Source organism: Ixodes scapularis, unplaced genomic scaffold (genome assembly GCF_016920785.2).
Source record: "Ixodes scapularis isolate PalLabHiFi unplaced genomic scaffold, ASM1692078v2 PGA_scaffold3__209_contigs__length_174095766, whole genome shotgun sequence".
Taxonomy (NCBI): domain Eukaryota; kingdom Metazoa; phylum Arthropoda; class Arachnida; order Ixodida; family Ixodidae; genus Ixodes; species Ixodes scapularis.
In genome coordinates, this window is record NW_024609868.1 from 29982727 (window position 1) to 30005461 (window position 22735).

Sequence of the window (22735 nt, forward strand, 5' to 3'; positions counted from 1 at the left end):
TACATTCTTCAGGGCTAGTGTTTTGTTTAGAAATGCTGTTAACATTTGCCCAAAGTGGCGACGGTATTGCAGACATGACTGGACTGCACTCACGATTTTGTATTGTGACCAATAGGCGCACCAGCTTTGCTGGAGTGCGAAACTGCGGTTTGCACTCTGGCAATTTTTTTTGCTAACTAAGCTGTTAGTTACCTTTGCACCTTGCGGTTTGCCCTTTGAGTCAACTGTTTTCATGATGCCTGTCTTTTGCTTGTGAAGCATTCTTACAAGATAATACTACCGTAATACGTTGAGAGATAGCCCACCTAAAATTGAAAGCATATCAGGTGTAAATAAGGAGTAGGCTAACTTTTGGTGTGCGATGAAACAAAGGTTGTAAAAATGCTAGTTTTAGATTTTGTGACCTGCGAGACTCGTGATCACAGATCGGGGCGATGAACCAAAGACGATTGTCGTTCCCAGTCAGCAATGTTTGCTTATCTCCTGCCATGGCTAATTAACACCATTTCTGCTGCGGTCAACATTGGCGAGGGCCCTGCAATTACTAAGAGTGGGCTAGCTTTCAATGTTTTTGAAAAAAATATAGCAAATCAGGCCAAAGATAGGGCTGGATTAGTTTTCGGGGGTGGGGGCATATCTCGGGATATTACGATATTCACTTTTAGTCGTGCATCACTGTGTGAAATTATTAAATTCACTCCCCCTCCCCCCCCCTTGTCTTTTTTTTAGGAACTTGAGCGTTCCAAGAATGCTGCGTCGCTCAACTCAGAGGAGAGTCAGCAATTTGTATCATCATCCACCATTGACGTTATAACACAGGTAGGCCCCTTCTTGACTTCTGTTGAAGTGAACACAATTCTACATCATACTTTTTTTCTGATACTCATTGTTTATTCATGAAAAAAAAAGTTTTTTCACTCTTGAAGTGCATACAAAGTAACATAAATGTTTGCATGGTATTTTATGCATGGTGGCATTTAGAAAAAGCTGGAATGTTTTTTTTTATTTTTTTATGTAGTGCTCTGGCTAAAGTATTGGCACAGAAAACTGCCTTCTTTTACCTTTTCTATCTAGTATTCAGAATAAACTGAAGGGGTATGCTTGTGCATGTTATTTTTTTGCTAGGGAGATAAGAGTTCATGAGCTCTGTTAGCTCTTACTTCCTTTATCCACTTTTTTCTTTCACAGGCAGTCAGTGCGTTTGTGGTGCACCGAGTGTTATTGAGAAAGTCTCCAGTCTGTAACAACCAAGAGCATGAATAGCCACCATTTTGTGGTTCTTTTACGCTTGAAGAAGCCGTAAAAATATGTCTGGGGAATGTCCATTGGTAGCACATTTAAGCACCCAAAACAAGGCAGGCTCGAATATTCACTTTAATTGGTACCTTGGGTTTTGGCGGCAATTTCCATGAAATTAATGGAACAAGTGCCGGATGACTTCTCACAGGTTGCTTAACGCTTTTCGGTTTAGGACCCAGTACAGTTGAACCTCGATTTAACGAAACCCAATTTTACGAATTTCCCGATTTAATGAACAGATTTGGATTCCCCGCGCAGCCTATGTGCGCGGTCTCCCTTCTTCGATTTTACGAAGTTTCCTATTTAACGAAATAATTGGCAGATCTCGATGACTTCTTTAAATTGAGGTTCAACTGTACTTGAAACTTTCACCTGAGCCTTCTATGGGGTTTCACTCAGGTGAAACCCCATAGAAGTCAAAGTCATCTGTTTTAATTGCTCTTTGTTTATTTAAGCACATATCTTCTTAGTTTGCCATGAATCTCCATGATCCTTTTATTTCGTATAGCCATAGGGCAAAAAAATTAACTGACCATTTTCTTTTGTATTGCAGACTTTAGGTTTAGGAGTTTCAACAAATGGGGAGGCAGGGGCAGAGAATGCATTGCTGGGCAAGGCAGACGTCGGAGGAAACAGGTTGGCTCAATTTCTTGTTTGGGTATTCTCTTTCATATTTGGAATGTATCTACTACTGCTTGTTATCAATTTCATTTAGTTGCACGAGTGTAATCTGTGCCACAGAAGTGGCTGTATTTATCATTGCTAATTAATAGCCACTGCCCTTGTTTCTGAAGGTTTCTTTTTTTGCCTATTCCTCATTGCTCGTTTACACAGACCTCCACAGCAGATTTTTTCAGTACCATAAAACTGGATTTTCAACAACAATTTCAGAGAAGAACCCAGCGGCGCTGACCAATTGGAAACAGCCGACCAAGCGCACAAGCAGGTCAACGCTACCAAAGACGATGGAAGTGGGGATCACTCTGACGCCGGAGAAGCGCACAAGTGAGTCTAAATGCCTGTTGTGTATGACCCTTTCGATGGCATTTACTGTCCTAGTGTTTGAAGGTTCTAAACGACAAATATTCACTTTCGAGCTAAAACATTAGATTTTTTTTATCTAAAAAGGGGTACCCCTTGCATTGTGCAACAGAAACCTAAATTGACCCTATGTTTGGATCACTCTAGCAAATGACGGACATCAATTGCATCACTACTCACTGAGCAAAGGTTTTGGGGAGGTTGTATTTTACTTAGTAAGCTATACGCTCGTTTGCCAACCCACATGTAGCAACCACTGGTGTGTTTCATTTGCTACTCACAATATGTTTTCTTTCAAAGTGTAGCTTCCATCAGGAAATATTTTATTCAGTTTCTACATGGGCGATATGTTGTGAGCGGTGCTTTGTGATGTTAGTTTGGTTGGCAGGCAGCATTTCTTCTAAAGGCGTCTGTAAGGCTGGCGACGCAAGCTATGAGCACTTTGTCTTATGTGACTATTTAAGCGTGTGTGCACCCTGCAATGAGCTCACAGCTGCGTTCAAGATGTCTATATTTGTCTGGGCTCTTAGTTTATCCCCTCAGTCTTGAATATAACCCTCACTGAAGATTCCGTGCAGTCTGTTACAAAGTGGCGTGTTTACTTCGCAGAAAAGTGGAAAGTGAGATGGCAGGGTCCAAGCCAGATGGGACACCACAGCACCAACCGGAAGGTGTTCCAGAAAGTCTCAAGGATGAGGCGATAGTCCCAGTTTTGAAAGAGGAAGTTACCACCAAGACTTCTCTGGATAGCACTTCGGGGACCACAAGAAAAAAGGGCGAAGACGCCAGCGAGGAAGACAGAAAAGAGTCGGCCGAAAAGATGCCGACATTCGTCGAGTGGAAGCAGAAGATGCTGGCAGAGCACGAGAAAGGAGGTATGTAAGTTGTCACTGTGGGCATTGTGGCTTCTTGGCGTTCAGAGATATTGATCAGTCTTGAACAAAACCCAACAGTTTTATATTCCAAGTCATCGCCCATCCCCGAGTCATCACCCACACCAGTTTTTGGTCGAATATCAATTTCTAAGGAAACACAGAGAGAAGCCCACCCTCACAAATACTATGCGAACTCCGCTATCCACGAACATTCATCCTACCCAAATGACGCGGCCGCAAACTTTACTGTTGGAGGACGTCCGTGACAGAGTAAAACAGAGGGAAAGACACTTTGCTTTGTTAATGCATTTCCTCCCCGATTTTCGCAACCCCGAAGTTGAAGTACATTCGTGTGAAAGTAAAACAGTGTAGATAGCAGAAGAAACTTTGTTCACACAACGCAGCAACGCTGCCTCGACCTGCATTGATAGTACGCTTGTATGCACCAAACAAGAAAGTTGCACAAGAGCCTGCTCCTTGTGATTGGCAAGGCACCCGACTTGACCCGACACCAAAGTATTTGCCAACGCGATCGCAGGCTCTCCAGCCTCCCCAGCATCGCTCTTCGTAGCTTCTTTTGCCCGCTCGCTCGCTTGATGCGCCTGGTTTAATTTTTATTTTCTTGTTGACTCTTCTTTTTTTTTTAGACTAACGAAGGGAACATAGCGGTTTTAGAAAGCTGCTTTCACGGAGCAAGCGTTCGCGCTCTATGCCGGGGCAGTGTTAATCACGCGTATGCAAGCAACAGGCTTTGCGATAGTAAAACGTTCTTTCATGAGCATTTCTTGTATAAAACAATGAAAGTAATTCAAGATTTTAGTTTAATGTAGTACTTGTGCAGCCAGCGTGCTAATCACTTGCAAAAAAAAGGGGCATTTTTTTTTTTAGCTTTTTCTAAACTTTGTGTTTACCCACCGAGACATGACCCACCCCACTTTGAGGGGTGGATGATAACTCTGGATATTATGTAGTCTGCTCTCTTTAAATGGTTATTTTTAAGCACAAAACGTCTCCATCTCCTTTCTTCTTTTTCGTCTTCTTTCTTTTTTTAAATAGTATTGTTAGTTTTTGGATGCCCATTGTTATGCAAACATGATAACATATTTAAGCCGATTTCAAGCCAGTTTTAAGCTGCTTTAGGTTGAGTGTTGATCTGTTTCAAGGCTTGAACCTAGACTGGCGTATTGTTATCTCCGCGTCGAATCGTGGCTTCACAAAGCCCCCAAATAGAGCAACCTGACTAGTATGCTAACTTCAAGTTACAATCTTACTAGCTTTTTGTTGTTTTCTTTCAATTTCAGCTTCAAGCAGCTAAGCTTTTGTCATATCAAATTCAAGCCCAACATATCAACTTAACGTTAGTTGCATGCTTACTTCCTGTCGGCTTCACATTGGCTTTTTGTCAGCTCCAAGCTGCTTCATAAGCTAGAGCCACTAGAAGCATACTACCGTAGCATGGCGAGCATGCGCCCACATCACGGAAAGCACTCACCCCAGGCTTCTGATCTTACCTAACTAACTGAAATGCACCTCCTCATTAGCTGCTTCTTCTAGCACACCGGTGCAAAGCGGTGCAGCCCATCCTATCTTGTGCCCCTTCTGCATTTTTACTCTTGGACCTGTTCCCAGTTTTCAGGATTATCTTCCAAATTTTGGATGTATGCTTGCTCTGTAACCTACGGTATTCGTAAAGGATGACGGTGGATTATAACGCTGGCTTGTGTTGAGGCAATCGTTGTGTCCCTTCTCAGGTGAACAGGTGCCAGAGGTGGGTGGCACCTTGCCCAAGAAAAAAGTTTCGAGCCCCAAAAGCCGGCGCAACTATGCATCGTATGAGTGCGGTGCCAAGGTGTTGGCGGCCAACTCGGAAGCTGATGGCGCTGGCCGCGTTCTCAACGAGCAGGTGGACGAGTACATGCTCAACCCCTGCAAGGCCAAAATTTGGTTTGTTGTCGAGCTCTGCGAGATGATTCAAGTGTCGCAGGTGAGGCCTGCCTCCTTTGTCAAGCAGTACAGTCACGCAGTGAAGCGATCTTTTAAGAATGCCGCACATGGCAGCTGATAGTAATGTGCGTCGGACAGTGGCATATGTTATAATTGTTTGCCGGGTACTCGAAACACATGGAGTGACTTTGAATACATTTTAAGGGGACATAATTAAAGCTACCTTTATCAAGAGTTTCTGCTTTTTAAAGGGACCATGAAGTGACTTTTTTACTTTTTCCACATAACTTTTACAATAAACCGTCAATGTTCACTGAATGCCGAACAGGCATCCGTTTTCGTCTCGGTTTATTAACTTCTACACAAAAAATTAATGAAATATCGACTTTTTCTTGACCGCAAAACAAGCCGTGACGTACGATGTTTCCGGAACCGGAAGTTCTCTCTGCAGTAGGAGATGGGAGCGTTAGCGAGTTGGGGTGCGCCGGTGGGTTTTACTGCGCCGATGTCACCGACGTATTTTCTGAATCGGCGCCTCTCATCGCCGCATCGCAGCTGAACGAAATTCAATGAGATACGTTGCGCTACAGCGACAGCATGGGACTAGTCCCATACGCCGGTATGCCTGTTGGGAAGTGCAGATGGGAACAATTTGCCGCGGCGTTTTTCGCGGTCTCGGAGATGCAGGAGCGAGCCGACGTTAAAAAAAGATACGTTTGAACTGTCAGCAAGAGCCACGTAAATACCTGTTCACACTCGGAGCGGACGCGCGCGTTTGATGAAGTGCTGTATTCGCGCTGTTGGTAAGCGCTTCGGGACCGATCTTTTACAATTGCAACTCGATACTGACGCGACACTCTGCAAAGAAAGGTTGGACCGGTATTGCACGTATACCTCCCACGAACTGTTACAGCTCGACAGTGACGTGCAGTCTGTCAGAATAAAAATGGCATACCAATAACAAAGTGTACATACCGTGCTACGAAGGTAATCCATACAGCGTTTATTTCAGCTCTATATCACACAAAACAAGGAGAGGATAGACGAGGGTCCCTTTTCGACAAGTGTTCGTCAACACTGCCTCGGAAAACAAGGGGAAGAGATTGACCTCACCTCTTAACCTAAAATTGAGGTCAGCGATCAAACTATAATACGAAAGGGTCCACAAGGGTAGCGCGGGCATACTCCATTCAGTACGCCAGCCGGTCGTAGGCAGACGGTCTTGCGACGAAGCAACGCTGCGCCGAGTCGGAGTGCCTGCTAGGCCTATATTCTGAGAGTTTCGTCGGAGCGGGATTCGCGGCTGTTGTCGCTCTTCTCGGGTGTTTGTGGATCCAGCGTTCTTGTTCGTCGTGGTTTGTTTTAAGTACATTTCTTTCTTGCTGCTTGAAGACGGCACGCGCGAGATGAACACGTAGAAAAATAAACGTTCAGTCAGTCAGAGTTTTGAGAGGAAGGTAACCAAAGGAAATAACCGTTCTGAACTTGGCCCTGCCCTACTGCGCACGCGCAGTAGTTGCTTCGTTTACCACACGATAGATGGCGCTTGGCTCTCAGCATTATCAAATTTGGCAATTTTCGCCACACATCTCTAATTATGCTACAAAATGTGGATCTGAATATTATTTAACAAAACTTTTAGGAAACATTCGCCGGCTATTTATTGTTTACGATCGCGGTGCTGGTGAGGTAGGCTCTTACCCAATAGGCGACGTGGATTCGGCTGACGTGCACCGATTCTGCGTATGCATCGTAGTGAAAAGGCAGAGCTTTCGAAGGAAAGAAGTCGCAAAAGAGTCCAGTTTTCTTTTAAAAGTTCTATAGCAAATAATTTTTTTTGGCTCCCTAGTCTTGTGTTTTTGTGTTCCTTTTCACACCTTTTACGATGTGCGGTGGATGAAATTCGATTTTAAAATCATTTCATGGTCCCTTTAATATTATGCAAGCAAAATGCTTTGATTTCAGTGCCTTCAAGCACATTTTTACCTGATTAGTGTTTGCCAAAAGATTTTCTCTAACAATAAGAGGATTGCACTACTACCTCCTTTCCATTTATTAAATTAAAGAAAGTCTTTAGATGGGGAGACTGAAAAAAAGTTAATCATGAAGTGGTTAAAAATGCTTGCAGATTATGTTTTTCTGGCATCTGTACTCGCCATCAACTTTGCTGTGCTACACTGTCAGGGCAGCACTCCAGGGCTGTCAAATCCTTGTTGCACTAATGCATAGCTTTGTTCAGCATTTCCTTTGCATAAGAGTACTTTTGAATGAGTAACAAAATAGTTGTTTTATGTCTCATTCAAAGTTGATGCCAAGTATAGTTGTTTTATGTCTTCTTTGTGCTGATGTATTGTTGGTTGCTTTCATTTCATATGATATACAGCTTGCATGCTTCCGCTCTCTCTCCTTCAGGTGGACTTGGCCAACTTTGAGCTGTTCTCGTCCATGCCTAAGGAGTTTGCAGTCTCGGTGAGCGACCGCTATCCGACGCGGGAGTGGACCTCGCTGGGGACCTTCACGGCCCTGGACCAGAAGGCCGTCCAGAGCTTCAAGCTTCAGTCCGAGGCCTACGGGAAGTACATCAAGGTGAGCTGTGGCTGCTGAGCTGTTCCAATACTGCCTAGGAGACAAGACCTGCTCCTTTTCCCCCCAAACATCATCACTAGTGTATCTAGGCAGCGCTGCTTAGCTTGCGTCGGCATTGCTGCCAGCATGTTTTGCAGCGTCTTTTAGGTGGTATTGGTTGGCCCCCTGCTCCAGCAGCACCCAGGGTGGAGAATGGAAAACCCTTGAATCAGAAGTGACAAATCACTGTCTCCTGTAAAAGGTGCTTGTCACATGAGAATGGAGTCTTTGTGAGAGGATTTTCCAGGCATTTGCCACAAGGGAATGGATCTCTATAGTCGGTTGCAAGCTAAGAAAAACCGGAAATGCCTCTCAGAGGAAAATGTAATCCTACGCCGAGAAACGCCAGCCAATTGTTTTCATGACGTCACGATTCTGTGGACCAACCGCAATCCTTTTGAAAAAAAAAAAGCTCAACATGGCTGCTGGCCTTAGCAACGCGATGCTATAGTTTCTCGTGACAATTATTCTGCTTTTTTGCACCGTGTTTTACGTGCCCGAGGTTACGCCACGAAATCTTGATGGTATCGGCTTGCGTTTGCAGCAGTTTTTGTGCGACAACGTGAGAATCCAGCGACACTATCGCCAACGAAAATTTCGAAGCGGGCACGAGGCTTAGCACTGCTGAGAGGTATGTTAGACGGTATGTTAGACAGTATCTTGGACAGAAAATGAATTGTGAAGGCGGTACATTGGACATGAGTTTCTTTCTTTCTTTACTAAACACCTATTTCGTTGACAAAAACGTATTCTAACTTATTTAAATGTCCTGAATGAATTAAATAAATATTGTAGTAGTTTAAGACAGGTTTCCTGGAGGAAGAAAAAGCAACGTTGCTAGCGAACTACTTTCTCGACAGCGGAGACACTTCAGATGGGCGCAATGCGCTTGTGGGTGGAGCTAAAAGATTGCTCTTAGGTTGCATCCGACTATAGTGACATGCATTTTGTCACAAGGAAATGAAGTCCTTGATAGCAGGTGCTTGTCACGAGAGTGGAGACTCTTATGACATGCATTTGTTGCACGAAAATGGACTCTCTTGTAATTTGTCACGAGAGAAGGAACTTTCTCATGACAGATGTTTTTTTTGTTTTTTTTTAACAAGAGAATGGAGTATTTGGTAGCAGGTGTTTGTTGGAAAGTAACTGAGTCTTGTGACAGGCATTTGTCACAAAAGAAAGAAATCCCCTACGAGACATTTGTGACAATAGGACAAGACTTTATGTGACAGACGTTTGTATCAAGAGCGCCGACTTATTTTATAGGCATTTGTCATAATAGGACAAATTCATCTGTGAGAGAAATTAATTACGAAAGAACAGACTCGCAAGCGACAGGCATTTTTCACAAGAGAATGAATTCTCTTGTGACTGTCGTGACTTTCTCTCTCTGGGGAAATGATCACCTTTCCACCATGATGCCGTATAGAAAACCGATGTACTGTTGCATGCCACGGTAGAAGACACGACAAATGTTCCTTACCCCTACGTTACAGAGGAAGGCACTATGCTTTCCTATTCTGCAGTATGGGCTTGTCCTTGTTGTGCAGTGCAACTTAAGATGACTCTGCATACTTAGAGGGCCCGTTTCCCTTGAAGGTCGAGCTGCTGAGCAAGTACGGTTCCGAGCACTACTGCCCCCTCAGCCTCGTGCGGGTGTTCGGCACCTCGATGCTGGACGACTACGAACAGCTAGTGGAGAAGCCCCAGGACCCGAGCCAGCAGCAGGGTGCTGACGACGACGAGGAGGACAGGCAGGGTGAGTCTCTCACAGGTCGGGCACGGGCGTCTGATTATTCTTGGTTCGCAGCAGCAGGAAGGGTCAGGTTGGCTGTGCCCCTCCGAAGAGTCAGAGTTTCTGATAAGAGTTAGTTGGCCTTTCAAAAAAAAATTGTCAACAGCTTACTGATGTTGCCAAACACCCTGACGAACAAAGAAATTATGTTTGTATGCTATTGGTGGAATGTTTGTAAACTGCTCGATGTCGGGAGCTGTCGTCACTGGTGGGGTGAGAACGACAGGGCAGAGTTCCAGTTGTTCCATTCCCAGCGCGAGATCCTCAAGCGTGCAAGTGCAGCCAAAGCACGGCGGAAGGCAACGAGCGCCTATGATCGTTCGTATCACACGAGATCAGCTGTTGTTTTTTGCCTGCCAAGTGAAGGGTATCTTTCTGTTTAATTTTTTGTTGCTCCAGTTATTTTGACAAACGCTTACTTGAATGAAGGTCAGGACTACTGTAACTAGAAATATGGGGAAAGGGAAAAGCAAACTTTTTAAGCCCTTTTTGTACTTTTTTTTTTTTTTTTCACAGCGGTGACTGTACCTTTTGCAATGCGGCGGAGAAATATTTTTTGTGCTCAATGTGTATTGTTTGACAAACTTTTTGTGTTGGTTTGTAGTGTCTGCACATGGTGTTTTTGAGCCACTTTTATTTAATGGTTTTGTTCTAGGTCAAATTTTTTATCATATTTTGTTAGTTCCCACCAGGATATTGTTGGTGCTTGCTACATTGTCCAGATGCTAATTTTTTTTTCTCATTTCATTGCAGCTTTATTTTTGTTTGCATTTTATTATTTTCTCCACTTCATTTTTTTTTAATGTTTCATAGCACCTAATCCTTGACCTCCATGTTGCCTCCTCCTTCCTTTAGGGGCTGCTGAAAAGCAGGTGTCCAAGAATGTGGTGGACAGGGCCAAAGATGCTGTCATGAGCATACTCAAGGTGCTCAGGAGGGACCAAGATGGCGGTCAGTTTACCCCCTATTTGCATGCAGGCCGGTTGACCAAAGGCCATACAGTGTTCTGTTGCAGTCCTTGCTGCCATAGATAACTTAGGGGGCAAAAAGAGGTTGCTGAAGTCATACATAGTGAAAACGGTAATGGAATAGAGCAAGGGGTTTTTCTTGCATTGAAATCTATGCACTGTGTACCTCTGCTGCAAAATAGGAGGTTGTTGCAAGCAATCTGGTAACTTTTTTTTTTTTCTCCTTCAAGTTAAGCTTAAGCTAAGCTAAGCTTAGGCCCACTTGAGATGAACTAATGAGTGGTTTTATGTTGACTTCAGCATCCTTGCTGTACATTGTGAGCAAAACAAAAAGCGACAACTTAGTAAGATGTGTTGATAAGAACTGACATTGGCAAAAACAGGAAACAGTTGCATTTGATTTGTATGTTGACTTCATAGACATTGTTTTTTTGCACCAGTGTGGGGCTGAATGGACAGTTCTATCTGAAAATATTTTTTGGGGATTTATTAATTTAACCAAAGACAAGTACAGAAGGAAATTTGCCCCTTTGGGGTATACAGTTGACAGATGGTTTTCATTTTGTACTCACTAAAGGTACAGAAATGGTATATTTATTTTTTACTAGCGTTTAATTGACAGTGACACATTGTTTCATCTACAAGTACAGCACGGTACACTGTTGTTCTTTTAAATTGATTTTAATATTTCTTTACAGAAACAGTCAACACTACAGAAAACCCACCATGCGCAGAGTGAGTGATTTATTTCTTATTACTTTAAGCATGCACAAAAAAGGAGTATATACTAATCCATGCAGCTTGAACAATTATTGGTTCTTTGTCAACCTTTTCGACCTTTCACAGCCTCAACTCGAACTGCAGTGTGCTGAATGTGTCCCGGCTGTTGCCCCACAACCAGACTTTGGAGGACCAGCAGCGTTATCAGCGGCGGCAGCAGCGCTGCAGGCTGCAGAGTTTCGGCTTCTACGGCTCTGCATTCCAGGCCTGCACCACATGCAGCCACTTCGTTCCCAACCTGGGATTCCCGCAGACCATCCCCGAAACCCCGGCTTGCCGCTTTCTTCGTGCCGCCATGGGACCCGAAGAGGACTGTCCCTTCTACAGCACCGCGTTCAAAGAAACCAAGCCCGCTTTCACAGACGATGACTCGCTCGAAAACCTTTCTTCGGTCGTCGCAGGGGACGCGAGGTCGACGAACAGCACGGAGAGCTCCACGACCTTGGCGTCGGACGAAGCCCAGCCGTCGTCGTCTTCCGCGTCTCTTTCAGACCTCAAGTCTTCAAGCACAGATGCCGCCGCAGACGCCGTGTCCTCCATGACCAGCCTGGATGCAACGCCCAGCACCAAACTGGTTTCTTCGCTGGAACCGATCCAGACATCGAGCGTCGAAGAGAGCATTCAAGTCCAGAGCAGCGACGACCCGCACAAGAACGCGACCGCGGCCGATTTCGACGTTGTGTTGGAGGTCCCGAAAGATGAGGGCACAGCGAAAGAGGAGGAGCCTGTTCCGGTGGTGTTGCTGGACAGCAGTTCCTTTGCGACAGACGCCAAGCCGCTGTCGACGACGGTGGCCACGCCTCCCATCGCGCAGGTTCCGACATCTGTCAAGACGACGCCCGCGAGTTCAACCATCCTTGCCACTGCGGAGAAAGTGGCACCCACCGAGAGTGCACCCTCGCCAGCGGAGGCGACGCCGGCTTCAAGCAGTTCCGTGTCGGCCGAGCGGGACAATGCGGTGCCTGTCGTTCCGGTGTTGAGGTGCGAGGAGGGTGGACCGGCAACTACGGCCGCACCGCCGCCCTCCCTACAAGATGAACTTGCTACCGAGGCCGAGGTGGGTTGTTTATTTGTTCGGCAAATAGTGCACTCGTAGTTGCGCTAAGTCCATGCCACCCCTAGCAAGCGGGGTCCCCATGTGATCCGTCGTGCGTTTGTCGCCCGCATACCACGCACACGGATACCAACATTGAGATGTCATCTGTGCACTTTTCCGCTCAGCTTTAATTACGCATCTAGAAATTACAAAATAAAATATTATACAGCAATATGTAAACACAAACGTGACATTATACACAATCTACCTACACCGAAATACTATTAACTGTTAGGTATAAACTCCGTGGCTGCCTGAAATCTCGTTCTCAATTAATCGCCAGTAGGCCAGTCTACCGCCAGTGCCCGGAGAGAGAGAGAAAATTCTCCCCCTTTGTTCGTTTTTATCACGAGTGGGCAAACAGATTTCTGCCAAGGGCTGGAGGGCAGACGGAGGTCGAGAGGCTACTTATCTGTCCCGATCCGCCCATGGTTATGCGACCATCTGATCGGCCTACCCTACAAGAAAGGGCTTGTACGATATAAACATAGCATTAGGAACAGCTGTACAGTCAACAATGCAAATATAGGAAAATACCGAAAAAAATGTTAAGACGCCCCGCTCATCGCTCGCCCAAACGTCCCATATGCAGAATGCGTTAGTGATATAAATATGTGCATCTGGGCAGTGTGATGCCAGATGACCTACTACAACGCAACTTTGCATTGCGAGTCACGCAGCACTATGCAGTCACACGATGCAGTGACACGTTACACCATGATTTATACGATACCGCGTGACTTGGGTGTTAGGTGTGGCCCGATGCACATCTTTTGGGTGACTACGTGATCCAGCCATGTGACCAAGTCAACCAGAGTTGCACCAACCATGGTGTGACCGTGCGATCCAGTTATATTCGGCCGATGACGGCCACGGCTACACAAATCCCAACTACGCTCACGTGAAAATGCATTCCGCACTGAAAAGAAACATCAAAAATGAATGAATATCTGTTCTTGATGCCGTAACAGCGTATCCCTCCCCCGTCCAGGCCCAGCTGCGAGAGGCGAGCACAATGCGTCCCCCAGTGCTGGACGTGACCTCCCTGACGGGCAGCCAGAAAGAGTCCGTGTTCATGCGCATCAACAACCGCATCAAGGCCCTCGAGCTGAACATGTCCCTGAGCGGCCAGTACCTGGAGGAACTGAGCCGCCGCTACAGGCGTCAGATGGACGACATGCAGAGGGCTTTCAACCGAACCGTGGGGGCACTCAACGAGACCGCCCATGCCGCCGCCCAACGCGTGAGTGTGCAGCCGACGCAAGAAAGTGCCACAGCCTACGCAGGCAGAACAATATTGCTTTAAACTTGAAACCAAAGCTGTTGCTTGCGATTCTCTTGTCGGGATGACATCGCGTAATCCGTGCATAGTTTCGAGGTGCTGAAGCAACTGTTGGTGGCAGTTGTTTTTACAGTGGAGCTGTTAAGGGCTAGTTTGCCCAGTACTGTCGAGACTGGTTATAACAAAATCAACGGGAATCGAAAATTACTTCGCTATATCTGCTATTTCGTTATAACCGACTTCGCTTATAACGAAGTGCAAAAGGGAATGGTAAATCGTGATTGCTTCGCTGTAGCCGCTATTTCGTTATAACCGGTCTCGACAGTATCGTGTCCGCGGGCAAACAAATGTCGACACAAAAACGAGCGACAGCGGCAACTAGACAACCAGCTTACTGATTTTTTTATTGCCGCCGTCGCTCATAGATGACGGCAACCTTTCCACTCTGATTTTCACTGAGGTCGTCCTAGGCGTCGTCCTTGGCCTCGTCCTTGAGGTTGCCTTAGACGTCGTCCTTGAGGTCGTCCGAGAAGTCGACCTTGAGGTCGTTCTACATGTCGTCCTCTAGACATCGTCCTAGACATTCGTAAAAATAACAGCTTCGCTGGCCCTCCATCTTCACATGAAGCGGAAGGGCTCTACATTTTTTCTTTTAACTTGGTTTGTGTTATGTCATGGCTGGCTCCTATAGTCACTGATGAAAGGAAAGCGGTGTCTCTTTCAGGCACCGAGTCTCCACCACACGTTTGTTGTCTTTCGTCACACTTGTCGTCTTTGTTGTTTGTTGTCTTTCGTCTGTGCTCGAAGCTCTCGACGATGGATAAAGTTCCCTGCCATTTTCATCTTGTCACTGAATGTACCAGTTTTTCTCGTTATGAAAGAGCACCGCATGTTCACCGGCAACGTTTAGGTGGAACTCATGTCTTCGCCGTTGAATAAGACCCAGCGAAACGCTGATGCAGCACTCGCGTCCAGTCCATGCCCCGTGCTATCCTCTACTAGGCGACATAGAACATTCAGAATTATGGCTTTGTTATCTAGGAGCTGTTGAGCTAGCGAGCTTGCACATGTGCTGCGGGAGGCGAAGAAAATGAGCAAATACTTCGGAGGAAACGGAAAGGCGCAAGAAAGCAGGGTCAAAGCTCAGGCGTGCAACCACAAAAGAAGCAAACTTCGTGTTCCACACCCGCTGGAACGCTTTCTTTCAGAGGTGCTATGCACAGCGTTCGCACTCCCAGTGCATGAAATGCCTACAAAGTTAATCTGTGCAACATCACCGCAAGGCAACACGCAATTAATTTCCTCTGCCTTTGTGACAGTATTGGGGAAAGGGGCAAATATTTTTCCTATTGCACTGTGACTTTCAGAGCCTTTTCATGTCAGTGTTCAGCAAGCTCAACTAATGTAAGCGGATTGTCAGTGGCCAAGAGAGCAAAAAGATATAGTGTAGATTATTATAAATATACAAGGTAAAGGCATATAGTGGTCAAGGTATATGGGTTGACAGCACACTACTTAAGGGGGAACACTGCTTCTTTAGCTTTTTTATATAACTTGTGATTCAATTAAAATGAAATTTACGTGGCTTATTTGGCATTACAATCTGACTACAAATATGTACTTTGTTTTAACATAACCTAATTAGTTTTATTAATATGAAAAATTTACTTTGCAAAGAATATGGGAAGGATTAAGGCAAAGATAAGAAAAATAAATGCTAAGATAAGAAAATAAACATAGATCAGTGAACTGAGAGGAATGTGCAATCCAATAATGTATAAATGAAAGCTCTGCGATGATTTATAAACTTCTTATGACACTTGAACTTTCCAGTTTCAAAATCAATTTTTGCCGGATGCCTAAAAGGCACCTACAAAAAGCCTGACAGCCTATTTAATATATTTGTACCCCTTATTGCATGTGTCACGCATACAGCTAGCAGAGAAATAAAAAGATATGCAAATGAGTAATGTGCAAGTGGAGATATGGCTTCCATAAAATAGTAAACGGTGTAAATAGTTCACTCAGAAATAATATTTAAAAAAAATCCACAGTCCCATTTTACTGTTTCCAAGACAATATACTTGATAAGAAAGACTTATTAAAGAAAATCCTTCAGGACAAGATGATAAGTGCTTGCCAAACTTCAAAAAACACATTTTTAAAAATGTGTTTTCTTAGCAAAATTTTGCTGCAAAGAGCATTGTCTCCCCTTAAGTGATACTCCTACTGAGTTGTGCATGTTGACAGGAACGGATGCTAGCCAGCTCCCGTAATATGCCGATTCTAAAAATTTTCTGCATGACTTACTTTTTGCTATGTTTTTGCTTTATTGGGCAACCAGGATCTTCGGCAGCAGGCGGCCCTGGTTCGTCTTCAGCAGCAGCTGGAGAACCTGACCCAGGTGGTGGACAGCCTGGTCGCAGAACGTCAGACACTCAGCAGACAGGTAGGCGGGCAACAAGAGGTGCTGATATCGAATAGAAAATTATTCCTGACAGGTTAACACAGATGGTGTTCAATAGCTGGCACCAAACCATATCTGGTTAGGTGCCAGCAACGGAAGTTGACAAACCGACTGCAGCCGCACGCTGACACATCGCTCGTCTCCTCGCTTAGTAGACACCGGTGCCAGCTGAACCTGTTCCTAGGGTGCCTCCATGTTACTTCTAGCAGGGGTAAAACAACACATGTTCAGAGATACTGCAGCGCTCTGCTCTGTGCTTTCCCAGAGAGAGATAGCGAAAGAAAAGCGGATAAGAAATAAAGCAGACTCCTTCGCTGCAACGGATTGAAGGAGTTACTAGTGTATGGTTCTCTCTCGCCACAAGCTAGTGCTCTGTCCAGTGCGTCTCACACTCCAACAGGCTCTGGGAAAGTTGCATTTACACTGCAACCGCAGATGATGGCATCCACTAGTAAGACATCCACGGGGTGCTCAAGTGCTTAGGTACCTTGCATGACACAGGTTTGCTTCGTACCATGCAGTCTTCATATGTACAGTTTCCCCGCACTAACACATCACATTCTGTGTTACCGCTGCCTTTGCCAAGCTAGTAAGGCAACTGGACATTTTTTTGGGGGGGGGGGGAGGGGAGGGGAGGGGAGGGGAGGGGAGGGGAGGGGAGGGAGGGAGGGAGGGAGGGAGGGAGGGAGGGAGGGAGGGAGAGAGAGAGAGAGAGAGAGTTGGAGTGGGTGAGTGGAACTGGAGAGTGGTGCTGTACAGGTTGGGTAGACTACATGGGGGAAGGGGGAGGGGTTGTTAAAGCCCCATAAGCCTCCCCCCCTTCTAGTGGAGAACAGTTCAGCACATGAAATAGTCGTGTAGCAGCTTTATGGTTGAGTGTTAGAGCATGAAACTGTATCTGCTTCACCACTACTCTTTCGTGCAGGTCTTCGAGAGCCACGTCTGTCTGATCCTGATCGAAGCCATTGTGCTCGCTACAGTGTTTTCGCTCTGCCTCCGACGCTCCCAGCAGCACCCCACGCAGCAGGCGACCCAATTGGTGCATCCACAGCACCCACTGCAGGCAGACAGGGTCAGCTCCTCCGAGCTCAGGCCGCAGCAGGCGGTGAACAGAGTCGTTCTCAAGCGCCGCAGCGTCTCTGCAGGCAACGACGACCAGCGCATCCAGGAGTTTGTGAATGTCGCAGAGAAGAAGCAAAAGCCCAGCGCCGAAACGCTGAGCAGAGGTGAGGGCTTGTTTTGCAGCTGAGCAGTCTGCGGCTGCGCAGCGTTTGTTGGGCTTTGATGAGGATGTGACAAATCTTTTATGTTGTGCACATGTGGTATTGATTTCTTTCGAGGCTTGCGACTAGTGCATGTCTTTTCAGAAGGGTGATTTCAGTAAAGTGAAGAGTAAGTGAGGTTTATTGCAAGAAGCAGAAGTATGTAGCAAGCTGGTTAGGAAACATTGTAATGTAAACTCGGAGACCAGAGAAATAAAATAATGGGCAAGACAAAAAAAAAAAAAAAACTTGCTCTTGATTTGGTGTTGTCTTGTCCGTTATTTAATTTCTCCATGTCTCAGGGTTTGGATTACGATACGGGAGGTTATGTTTTTTGCTTTGTGTTTTCTACAAAACTTGTGGTTTTGCTTCTGTTGACGTGCAGTTCTGAAAATATTTCGAGTACTGGCTTTTAGAGTTTGGATGTACTTTGGTGGTTTCTTTTGTTTAAAGCTGTGCTATGCCACCATTTGCTTCATTGGCATGGGATACACTGTTAGATTTCTCACTACTTGTAAGACCTTGAGTGACTTTAGTTTTGTCGGGCGTTCATGAGGGAACTTGCACAAATTAAAAGCTATAATCGAGTGTAACAAGGGGTCTCCTGTAGCACCCCAAGTCGCCGTTAGGTTCGGCCAAAGATCATCTTGTTACGAGGAAAATTCCACACTGTTTCAGTTGTCCCAACTTAGTGGAAATGGGAGTCTTTCTGGTTTACCCAAGAACAGAGTCCTGTACACTGTATATCTGTAGGCTTGTCACTTTAGGTGAGAATATTGGTGAATTTTTCTTCTAGAAAATGTCATAATAGCTCAATGTTCGTAAGCCCAAGATGTGTGGCACCCACTATAGATCTGTCGAATCTTTCCTTTGTCATGTGATTGAAAGTGCGTGACCTGCTGTTAACAAGTGCACCTCTTCTTTTGAAGTCTGCCCCTTAGGAATCTTTTCAGGGTAAGGCACCATTATGCGCACATAATTTAGCAACACAGCAGCAACCTTAACTGCCAGACATACAGGAGGGATTTAGCAAACGACTACCACCTTTAGACTAGGCTGTTGGATACATCCGGTACATTTTTACAAACAAACAGGGAACTTAACATTCATTTTCATAGTCTGAATAGGAACATGCACAGATTGCCAAAAACATTTGTGAACACATTCTATGGTTTTGAGACAGGCTATGGGGACATATCCAGTGGCATGTCTTTGGACATGTATGGGGCATGTTCTTACAATGAACGAGGTGCAGACATTACATCGATACACTGGCATATCCGAGTTGAAGCATTAAGCCGCATCTGGAGTTGCCGAATTCCTCGATAATGGCAGTCCTTTCCCAGTGTTTTGTGTAGCTGCAGATACCCCCCCAAATGACCGCAAGATTTTGAAAATTTCACTTTGGGTGCTTTTGCAGAGAACAGCTTTCTCATTGTGGAGCCAGTAGTACCGATTGTGATGGAGAAGACCCCACCCAAAGAAAAGGTGAGATTTTTTTTTTTTTTTTTTTCATTTTTATGGTTTTATTTATGTCTGGAGTAGCTGTGGCTAAGCTGTGCTGTACTCACATCTTCCTTTTGCAGGCCAAGAAGTATAAGGTCAGGAAACGAAAGTATTATACTTGAACCTGCGAAAAACCCCGACACATTTCAAAGCTTCCCGTTTTAACAAGAGTTCCTGTTTTTAATGAGTTTACATGCCAAAGAAACTATTTACATACCAAATAAAAATCTTATATTTATTGCTGTTCAAATAAAGCTTCTTTATGCCCTTTGAATAAGAACTGTAAGCTTGCTCTCTCCCTTTTGATGTCCATTTAGGTTTCACCTTCCCTTTTAAAAAACAAATAATGCCATTGCAAAACACAAAAAAAAAAAAAAAAAATTAGGATGTTAAGAAGTAATAATGCCATTCCAAGGTTTCACAACATAAAACATGTGGAAAAGCAGCTGCATAGCTAGGCATTGGAAAGTATGTCTGAATTGGAAGAGTTGGCTGTCAACAAAATTATAGTAGGATGGATCCTGCACTTTTTTAGTTTCGTATTTAGCCAGGGCACTCCACTGGTTCCCATTGTCGTTCTCAGTAGAGTTGCACGTCCATGATTGCAGTCGGAAACCACAGCAGCAGCAATTGCAGTGGACACTGGCAGCCATACAGGGCCTGATTATTCGAATTGGAAGTGAAGCTGGTCTCTTCATTTCCACACTCAGTCTTATTTTTGTGACCTCAACATCTGCCACTATGACAGTAGTGCACAACTGTGCTTGTCCTAGCAGTTTTAATATTGAAGAGCACTAAAGCCACTAAACAAGCTAGGCCTGGAATGTCAGCACACTATTCCTAGACTGTCTCATTAACAATTTTAAAGATTTTAAAAATGCTTCTTCTCGCACTTTAGATAGTGTTAGAAAGAGTGTTCAGCATCATTTTTCAGTCGTGGACTGTTTTAACACTCCTTAGGTCCTAATCAACGAGACATCACTGCCTGCTGCGAATGGCCAGCACGTCCACCTTTGAACCAGTCGCAGCAGGCCGTGATGTCCAAGTCCTTTCATCCTGTCTGGTCCCACCGTGTAGATTAGGGCCCCTGGAGAATGTTACTGCAATTTCGGATAGCCTCCGATAATCGGAAAGAATGATTTTAAGAACCAAAATTGCCAACGTGTCTTTACTCCAAAGCAGAGCTCATCAAGTACCTAACTCTAAAAAGCACTATCCATTTTTTTTTTTTTGTTGCTGCTGTTATTGACAGTTATTCAGATTCATGGAGACGACCTATGAAATTTGTTCTGTAGGGTGTGAAGGCATACTTGCAGATTTGCAAATTCTTGTAACTTGTACCAGGGCCGTACCCAGAAAAAAATTTCGGGGGGGGGGGGGGGGGGTTTTGTGGACAACGGTGGCCATTTTGAAAGTGTCTATTGTCTTATTTTCGCCTACGAATCATGTGCATCGGTGCCATATAATGGAGAGTTGCAGCAAACCGGAGAACCCGTCCCGGTTTGGTATCCGATAGCCGACCGGCGCCACTGTGCGTGCGCAGAGGTGGAGATTAAAATCGGCTGGCTGCAAGTGCACCGACCAGGGCCGTACCCAGAAAAAAATTTCGGGGTACGGCCCTGGTCGTACCCCGAAACCCCCCCCCCCCTGGTTACGGCCCTGACTTGTACTCATCTCGGTATCTCGAATGCATATCGTACAAGTACATTCATAAGCTTTGCCTCGCTACGTACAGATTTTTACATCAATATGTGCCCCAATTCAGTCCGAGTAACTGGCATTAGATGTGACTTTCCGCCAGCTTGCTTGCGTTTTGCCCAATCACTCACTTTCATTTCCTAAGGCCCTCTAAATTACGGCGGTCACCGATTGGATGCAACCGTTTAAAAGATTAGAAAAAGAGCCCGGCGGTCACCGATTGGATGCAACCGATTAAAAGATTAGAAAAAGAGCCCAAGAACTTTGCGCCATTCGCACTCCTTAAAGAGACGAAACCCTAACCGTAGTACATATAAGCATTTTCCTCCGGAAAAAGCACTATGTGATGGCAGCACCGTTACCTGTCCTTGTTTTAGGTGCAGTCGAATCTCGTTAATTCAAACTCGAGGGTGGCTGAAGATTTGTTTGAATAAAGCAAAGTTTGAATAATCAGAAGTTTCCTCCCATAGAGATGCATAGGATGGGACCTGCACGTTCGTTTGAATTATCCACAAGTTTGAATAAACGAGTCGACGTATAGCTATTCTATATTGCACCTCACATATCCAAGGTCACAAATGAATGTGCCGGTCAGCAGATGCCTCAATTATGCAAGCATGCGTTTTACAAAATTTAAAAGATTTGTGCACAGCTGATTTTTGTGTTCAGGATTAGAATATGTTGCCAAGAAATTTCTTGGGAACCTCAAGTGTGCCAGCTAATGTCTTGCTACAAGACAGCTTTCTTCGGTGGTCGTCGAAAAATTCTAGGTGTCAAGGCTTCCAAAATTTGAGGCTTCTTTCGCGATACGTTTGAAACTTGTTGCACCATGTCGGACAATGTTTCACCGCCGTCCTGTCGCTTTCTTTCAGGCAAAAAAGCCAAGCAAGAAAAGGAACAGGGCGCTGCGACGCAAGACCTCTTTGCCCGCCCTGTCTGCCGTACCCGGCGCCAAGACTGCGTCGGCCGACAAAGTGACCAGCAGCGCCGGCGTTCTGTTTAGCAACGGTGCCTCCCAGTGCACCGACGCGGCTGTGACGGTGCTAGCTACTCAAGCAGCTAAAGGCGGGACCAAGCCTCCGCCGGAGAACACTGGGTGCAACGGGCACGGCGTCGGTGGTGGGGGAGGGCGGGGCCGCACGGCACGGGGCGGCCGTCAGGCAGACTGTGTTCGGTGGAACGGCACGACGAACGGCTACGGCTGCTGCGACAGGGACGACCGGCTGGGGCTCGTCAAGTTCCTCCGGTTGCCAGGGAAGACCCCAGTCTAGTCAGGGGACGCACAACCAAATGGAAGACAAACGAAATTGTTGCTTAGCACAGTTCCAACACGCGTGCGTTGTTGCACTGTCGGCGCGCACGACGCAGCAACAAAATTGCTGTTGCAGGGCACGGTTGCAGCCACGCTGGAAGATTGTTTGAGCCGAAGGAGCGAATTGGACGGACCCAGCCACTATTTATTATTATTATTATTGCTCTGAAGTTGTAGGTTTTTAAAATATGTGTCTTTGTCGGAATCTTTTTATTTCTCTGCGCCACCTGTTTAGACATTAAAGAAAAAAAAGAAATGTTTTTATGCTGGACTTCTTCATGTTGTTGGTGTGTGCTCTCCTAGTGTTGCAACCGTGCACAAGGATGGAAACCTTTATGGCTGACAGAATTGGTTTACTAGCTAAATCAATCAGACTTCTGAGTAGTAGTAGTTATTTAAAACTGCTGATTTTGCACTGCAGGTGAGCACATGTGGATGTAGTTACTATCTACAGGCAAGGCAGACGACAAATATTGGATGCAAGACAAGTTGTTAGGAAACTTGCATAGACTATAAAAGAAAAGGTAAGCTTGAATCATATGTGAAATGTTAAGGTGTATAAAAAAAAGTCACAAAAGAACATTAATGTGGCAAGCCACTTGCAAAGTGCCTGTCGCAAGGAAGGGTCCTCATAGTGTTGCTGAGGGATCATACAATAAGATAAAATTACATTCTTGAGAGAGTATGGTAGTCACTGAGGGTAGTATCATTTCCTAGAACTACCTACTAGCGAGATCATGCTGAAATTATTTCCCATCACCCTTCCATAACTAAATATATTTTAG

The 22735-nt window shown here is 45.3% G+C and overlaps 1 protein-coding gene across 1 annotated transcript in view; it reads left to right on the forward strand.

Annotated features, from left to right (window-relative positions):
• The window catches only part of LOC8024114 (SUN domain-containing ossification factor), an 89445-nt gene extending 67241 nt beyond the window's left edge, over positions 1-22204 (forward strand). Inside the window, exons 3-17 of the mRNA XM_029992876.4 lie at positions 730-819; positions 1853-1935; positions 2191-2304; positions 2950-3215; positions 4967-5199; positions 7572-7745; positions 9384-9543; positions 10435-10530; positions 11246-11282; positions 11394-12384; positions 13415-13666; positions 16050-16154; positions 17098-17398; positions 18855-18922; positions 21511-22204. Coding sequence (XP_029848736.2) covers positions 730-819; positions 1853-1935; positions 2191-2304; positions 2950-3215; positions 4967-5199; positions 7572-7745; positions 9384-9543; positions 10435-10530; positions 11246-11282; positions 11394-12384; positions 13415-13666; positions 16050-16154; positions 17098-17398; positions 18855-18922; positions 21511-21909 — 3369 coding nt within the window. The 3' untranslated portion in view covers positions 21910-22204. The remainder of the gene's footprint in view (positions 1-729; positions 820-1852; positions 1936-2190; positions 2305-2949; positions 3216-4966; positions 5200-7571; positions 7746-9383; positions 9544-10434; positions 10531-11245; positions 11283-11393; positions 12385-13414; positions 13667-16049; positions 16155-17097; positions 17399-18854; positions 18923-21510) is intronic.
• The last annotated feature ends 531 nt before the right edge of the window (positions 22205-22735 follow it).